Source organism: Grammomys surdaster, unplaced genomic scaffold (assembly GCF_004785775.1).
Source record: "Grammomys surdaster isolate TR1022 unplaced genomic scaffold, NIH_TR_1.0 278, whole genome shotgun sequence".
NCBI classification, from domain to species: Eukaryota; Metazoa; Chordata; class Mammalia; order Rodentia; family Muridae; genus Grammomys; species Grammomys surdaster.
This window is the reverse complement of record NW_021604719.1, coordinates 1,896,334-1,903,785: the sequence shown is the minus strand read 5'-3', so window position 1 is coordinate 1,903,785 and position 7,452 is coordinate 1,896,334. Positions and strand designations below refer to the sequence as shown.

General features: G+C 37.7%; 1 protein-coding gene across 1 annotated transcript in view; it reads right to left on the bottom strand.

Moving 5' to 3' along the window:
• Spink5 (serine peptidase inhibitor, Kazal type 5) overlaps positions 1-7,452 on the bottom strand; it is a 59,116-nt gene that overhangs the window by 23,666 nt on the left and 27,998 nt on the right. Inside the window, exons 13-16 of the mRNA XM_028777198.1 lie at positions 7,019-7,146; positions 6,381-6,429; positions 2,524-2,651; positions 451-538 (exon numbers count right to left, since the gene is read on the bottom strand). Of these exons, the coding sequence (XP_028633031.1) occupies positions 451-538; positions 2,524-2,651; positions 6,381-6,429; positions 7,019-7,146 (393 nt within the window). The remainder of the gene's footprint in view (positions 1-450; positions 539-2,523; positions 2,652-6,380; positions 6,430-7,018; positions 7,147-7,452) is intronic.

Genomic DNA, 7,452 nt, shown 5'->3' with positions numbered 1-7,452 from the left:
GAGAGAGAGAGAGAGAGAGAGAGAGAGAGAGAGAGAGAGAGAGAGAGGTGCATGCACACACACAGACATACATACACACAGAGAGACAGAAAGACACAGAGAGAGAGACAGAGACAGAGAGAGACAGAGACAGAGAGACAGAGACAGAGAGAGAGAGAGAGCTACCACCACAACCACCACCAGCACCACCACCACATTCACAAAGGGGAGCTTCCAAATAAAGAAACACTCTAGAAAAGGAGTATATGAAAGCTTGAGGTCCAGCTGGCAGAACATCAGAAACTGAAATAAGGACATAAATGCAATTAGGAAGACAGGCAATTTGTTAGACATGAGGATTCTAATATATGTTTCTACTTGGCAAAATCATTAAAGATGCTGAGACTGGAGATTTGTCCCAGAAGATTGAAGACTGTGCGTGTGTATGGCCTGATGACCTGAAGCTGATACCTGTACTGCTTCTCTCTTCACCTTTCCAGCCTCAACCTTCTTCTTCTCCCTTTTGTCATCTTTTTTCTTCTCTTCCTCTTCTAGTAGGCTGCAATAGAAGACACAAACTAAGTTCAACTCTGCAATTATTCTGATATGTTTCCAGAAGAAAGAGAATGTCCTCCAATCAAATCTCAGAAGTCTCCTGGACACTGCATGAGAAAGATGGCTTAGCAGGTAACCTGTTTTTGTGCAATCCTGATGACATAAAATCAGTCCCTAGAACCCATGAAGGAAGAAGAGAAATAACTCTAGAAAGTTGTCCTTTTAGCTCTGTATGTGCAGTGTGACACGCACACATACATACACACACACACACACACACACACACACAGATGATGATGATTGATGATAAAAATATAAAAGTTTTCAGGAAAAAGGATTTGTCCTAAGAAGTGTGATTATTTTGGACAATATGCAAAGAAAGCGGGGTCTATATTTCACTTCTCAAAAAGTAATAACAATGGCAAAAGCACACATTTTTTTTAATCAGTGTGTAAGACCTTATGCTGATAATATTTTTATTGGTCCCTGGCTTCAATCTATAAAAAGTCATAAATACTTTTTTTTCTAAGTCATAGAACATTTCCCTCTCAGGGAACTATGACATCATTAATGATAACAAAGACTATAAGTCAGATATGGAGGCACCGTAACATAAACAATCATTCACTTTAAAACAGCAAAGCGAATATTTTAAGAGTTCATTATATTACAATTCAAATTTTAGTTGCAGCCATGATGGAAGCCCAATAAGATTCAACAGTGAGTTTTATAATGTCTGTCACAAGCTGAATATTCTAGCTTTTGCTTTGTTTTGATTTTTGTTTTGCTGTTGTTTTTAGACAATATCTTGTCATGTAGCCTAGGCTGGCTTTAAACTCATGATTTTTCTTCTTTAGTCTCCAGAGTGCTGAGATTCAAAGGAGCACCAGTAAGTCTGACCCATTTCTTGCCATTTTCTACTGACATATAACATGTCAAAACTCATGATTAACATTCACCATATCTGATGACCACCATCAATGAGAACAAATGAGACAAAACTGCTATTTCATGAACATTAGGCCATTCCTTAGTCTACTGATCTACTTACTCTCAGTCTCTCTTGTTAAGGACTTATAGGCATATACTTAAGGATGGACCAATCTGTGAAGGCTGAGATAATAAAAAAAAAACTTTGTGTTTTACATAAATATACTTTGAAGATAAGGGAAGCAGAATGATGAAGTGCAAGAATTATAAGGCCATAACTTGAATATAATCTTTCAGCATTTATTTTGAGGTGACTCACGGGAGGATACTAGTTTTATAATCAATTCAAAAGGTAGCTCCTGAATCTTCATGGGTTGGAGTTACAACTACAGTATAAAAGTGGAATAGGACATCTGTTATATTATTCCAGATAAGAGAACTCTAGCAACAGGTTGACCCACAGCACTTGGCAAAAGAAAGTCCTGTAATTCCTAGAGTAGCTTGACAGAGTTCAGGAGCTTGTTTATCTCTTAGGGGCTTTGCTTTTCACCAAGGCACTTCACTGGTAGGGAATAGGGATAACCCCAAAAGGTTATTCCACTTACTGGTTAGGTATTGTAACAGTTCTGATATACCAGCCTCACTGTTCTCCACACATTTTTAAACCTATATCTGAGTATATTCACAGAATCACAGACTATCAGAGGTGAGAGAGAGAGAGAGAGAGAGAGAGAGAGAGAGAGAGAGAGAGATCAAAAAAAGCACCTGGTCGAATTTGAGACTTGCTCTTTTTCTTTGTTGTAAATTAAGACAGTCAAGTATTATAAACATTCAGTGTTGAGTCCAGCCACTTGACATGATTAGAAGGCAGATGGATAAGTGAATAGAAACGGTGTCATTCTATTATTAAGTATTTCATAATATTATTAAATATTAAATATTATGTCCATCTGCTTTTAAGATTTTTCTAGCATACAATCCATGGTACACTTGGAAATCTCAAACCCAGGCAAGAATAATGGTACATGATTAGGTGGAGATGTGAGGATGAGTACTCACAACACACTTGCACACATTGCACACTTGTTTGAATGTGTTTTTCCATCTGGCCCAACAACTGGGTCATTTTCTCTGGTGCACATGAGCATTCCATTTTTTGCTTGGTTCCGGAACTCACTGCACATTTCCTAGAAGATAAAGAAAAATCATAAATCAGTTCAATGGATATAACTAGAGAATATCAACCTGAGTAAGGTAACCCTGGCTCAAAAGAACATGCATGGTGTGTACTCACTGATAAGTGGATATTAGCCAAAAGGTACAAAATACTCATGATACAACCCACAGACTAAGAAGTTTAACAGGAAGGATGTTCCAAGTGATGATCCTTCAAGTCCACTTAGACGGGAGAACAAAATAATCATGGGATGTAGAGTGAGGGAGAGACCTTGGTGAAAGAAAAGGGAAAAAGGAGCCAAGATCAGGTACAGGGGGACAGGAGAGAAGCCCAGAGGGCCAGGAGAATGAATGAAAATATGTAGCTGTTGGAGGTGGAGTACAGGGAGAACCTCTAGAAAGTCCCAGTGATCTGGGATGTGAGAGGCTCTCAGAACTCAGTGTGGATGACCTTAGTGGAAATACCCAAGAGTGGAGAGATGGAACCTGAGAAGACCCCTTCCAGTAGATAGACAGGGCACCTAGTGGAGGGATGGGGTCACCAACCCACCTTTAAATTTTTTGACCCAGAATTGTTCCTATCAAAAGAAATTCAGGGACAACAATGGAGCAGAGACTGAAGGAAAGGCCACCCAGAGACTGGCCCAACTTCTGATCTATCCCATGGGCAGTCATCAAACCCTGACACTATTACTGATGTTATGTTGTGCTTGCAGATAGGAGCCTAACATAGCTGTCCTCTGAGAGGTTCTACCAGCAGCTGACTATGACAGATGCAGATACTTACAGCCAAACATTGGGCTGATCTCATAGGCCCCTATGGAAGAGTTAGAGGAAGGACTGAAGGAGCTGACAGGGGTTGCAACACCATAGGAAGTCCAACAGTGTCAATTGACTTAGACCTCTGGGAGCTCCCAGAGATTGAGCCGCCAATCAAAGAGCATACATGGGCTGCTCTGTGGCGCTGGCACCTATGTAGCAGAGGACTGTCTTGTCTGGCCTCAGTGGGAGAGGATGAGCCTAATCCTACTGAGACTTGACCCCCAGGGAAGGGGGAATGTCTGGAGTGGGGTGGGCGTGCGTGGATGGTGGGTCACCCTCTCAGATGCAAAATGGAGGGTGATGAGGTGAAGAACTCTGGGGGGGGGAGCAACATTTGGAATGTAAATTAATAAAATAATTAATTTAAAAAGCATTTTCTTCATTTCCTGTATCTTTTCTTACTATGAGTAATAAATAATGTTCAATGATTCAGAAAATCTTGAAGAGAAATAATAAATCACTAAGAACAAAGTGCTTATCAAGAACTCATACTCATGGTTTAGTCTACTGTAAAGATAACTGAAACCAGCTGGGTAAATGATAGGAGAAGAAAAATTATACTAAATGAGGTAACTTGGGGCCTGAAAGACAAGTGCTGTATATTCTCTCTCATATGTGGACCATAGCTTCAAGTACATGTTTCATATATACATTGTACATGTACATGTATATGTATATATGTTTCATATATATATATTTCATATATGTGTGTGTGTGTGTGTGTGTGTATGATTAAGTTGTATCAAAGAAGAAACCAGGTAAAGAGAAAGGGGCCTTTGGCTGAAGTACACATTGAGAGAAGGAGGCAGTAGATTGTAGGTAAAGCAAAAATAGAGTGGTTGAATACTGAATGTTAAAGTGCCTTATTCAGAAAGGGCACAGGTGTATGTGGGAAAGGAGGGGATGGGGGAAGGCTAAACCCAAGGGAAGCTGTGTGAAAACCATATATAAACTTACTAACTCACAACACAATTAACCATCCATTTGGAGGAATAGTAGAATACATACAATAAGACAGAAGAGGATGGATTATTTAGTGTTAATTAAGAATGTTTGTGGACTGGGGATGAGGTTGGTGAGAGGGTGCAATAAGTAGGTTAAATATGGCTAAATGTGAGAAAGCATCACGGAAACCCAATGGTGAGTAAGCTAATTTCAAAATATAACATTTTATAAAAAATAATTGGAATAGAGTTGCTTGCATGAATAGACAATTTTGTTTTCATTATTAAGTAAAAAATGCAGCAACAAAGCATGAGATACCTCTCTTTGAGTTATTGCTTGGGGGAGGGGCAGAAATGTCCAAACTAATACAGGCATTGCCATTGCTCTTTGCTAACTATATATTTTTAAAGAAGAAAGAGAATTTGGGATAGTTTTGGCATTTGTAGCAGTGTACCATCGCTGAGGATGTTTATAATTGGGCTTTAGAATAAAGGAGAACATTTTGGTAGATACTAATAGATATATCTGCACTTTTGTTCTAGTGTGTGCTGTAGCATGTAAAACCTATGAAGATCACAGGGAAAGAAATTCAGTGAGCCTCAACAACAAGCTTTCCCACAGGAACTGAGGCTATTGCTGAGTTATCTTTTGTGTTCAGTATCCTGAGTAAGAAAAGGAAAAATCATCCAAATGAAAAATAGTGTTTGTATAAAAAGGAAAGAACAAGTCTGACATCTGGAGATTCTGACGTATCTTCAGGAAGGGATCTTCATCTGGGCAAAGAGCATGTGAATGGGAACCAGAGCAACCCAATCAGAGACGAGAGAAAGAGTGCATCCAGAGTCACAGGACTTGATCTAATTAAATGCAATGTAGAGCCAAATTTTCAGACCTAAATTACTAATAAAAGATATTCCCAGCTAGCAAAACAGTTATTTTAAAATGAATTCATTTAAAGATAAACATTTAAACTATACAACTTTCCCTAAATAATGATTAAGTTCATAATTCAGGGGTGTTAGAAATACATACTAGGTCAATCTTGTAAGTGGCTATTGAGTGAAACTAGTCATATACACACAGACAAATTTGTCTTTCTATATAATAGAAAACAGTTTCTATTACATATTATATAACTATATAATATTGTGGAATACTTTATACATTAACATAATATTAATAAGTATGCAATAAAATATATTTATATTAATATATGATTATGTAATATTAATAAACATATAAAATATATAGTTATGGTATAGATTATGCAATATAATAAAGAATATTATATAATTATATGATATGTAATAAAACATTATTTTCTATTAAATAGTAAAATTGGAAAAATCAAGGAAGTAGTCTAGGAATGATTATGAAGTCAAAATAAATAACAATGACAACAGGGTACTTCTCCATGACAAATATGATAACACAAATGTATAATATTGTAAACTGTGATGATTGGAATCTTGCCCAGACCACTTGATGTGCTTTAAAGATGTAAATGATGTAAATTAATCCTAGTAGACATCACATGTTATTTATCAACAATCTGTGTCTAAAAATCTAACTCTAATGAAATACAAGTGCATGGAAAAAATTCTTACAGAGGGTAGACCCTCTGATGTTTCACTCAATAAGCCTCAAAATTTCAACAATCATGAAATAAAACTGGCACTTTGGACGAATCTAATCAGGATCATTTTTTCATTAAGAGTTCTCTCATATACACACACTCTCTCTCCCACTCCTTTTCACTAGCCATTGGTCTTACTTGTTTCTCAGACTAGTCTTCAACTTCTGTGCTCAAATTAGCCTTCTGAGAAGCTAAACTAGGATGTGTATTAACACAGCTCTGTTTCCTTCCATCGAGCATGAAGTTTAGAAAGCAAACACTTATGTTAGTGGGACAACTAGAACATCATAGCGTTGGGGTGCCAAAAAGGTAGGGCATGGGAGTGCTGAAAAATTACCTTTGCAGCTTCTCTTTTAACCTTTGCTCTTGCTTTGTCTTCTTGAATACTATGAGAAAAAGTGGGATAGATTATGAAGAAACAAATATTATTGTCTTAGCAAAGATTATTTACACTCATGGGCTCATTGTCCAATGCTTTGACTCTTCTTTGGTTACCCTAAAGTCCCTCAACATCAAGATTGTCATTTGTTTTCTTTTTAGGTAATGAATTAGAATGGTTCCATTCTCTCCAGAACATGGTATGAAAGAGGAGCTTTTATACCCTTCAATTACACCATTCAGCATCTCCTGATTTGCACTGTTCACCTTCTATCACTGCAGGTATAGCCAACCACTTTTCTGTTGTCTACTATAATTTGGATTATTTTGAAATTCCACATGCAAGTGACCTCATGTATTACTTCTTTCTGTGTGTTTCCTGAAGAGTCTCCACTGTTTCTATCACAATAGTAACAATCTGAAAGCTCTCCACTTGTTTGTGCTGTCTTTAACAAGTTAAAGGTGACCTTCAAAGTTGAAAGATTTCTAGAAGAATGTACATTTTTATCTCCACTTAAAGACAGCCCCCCTTGCATCTTCCAATGAGTTTCCAAGCCTCAGACCCTTCACAAGTCCAGAGGGTTCTGCTATACTCACAAGAAAGCCTGACACATGGAGCATGTGTTGCCATGGATTTTCCCATCAGGGCCCCTGACTGGGTCATTCTCTCTGGTGCAATATAGTTGTCCATTCTTCCTGGCCTTGCGAAATCCATCACATAGCTTCTACATGGCCAAAGAGAAAGTTGGAGGTAATGATCACATGATTGGTCAGATCATAAAAGTCAATGAAATGTGGATATTTATTTCTTAACAGTCTCTTTAGTTTTAAGATATATAGTGGCTTACCCTAGAGTAATTCTAAATTTCGAAAGAAGCGTTAAACATTGTTAAGTGATAAAACTGGAAGGAGGTAAGAATATTTAAATAGGGAGATGAGGATATTTAATACATCCTGTAAACGATGAGCTGTGTGTGCGCGTGCGAGAGAGAGAGAGAGAGAGAGAGAGAGAGAGAGAGAGAGAGAGAGAG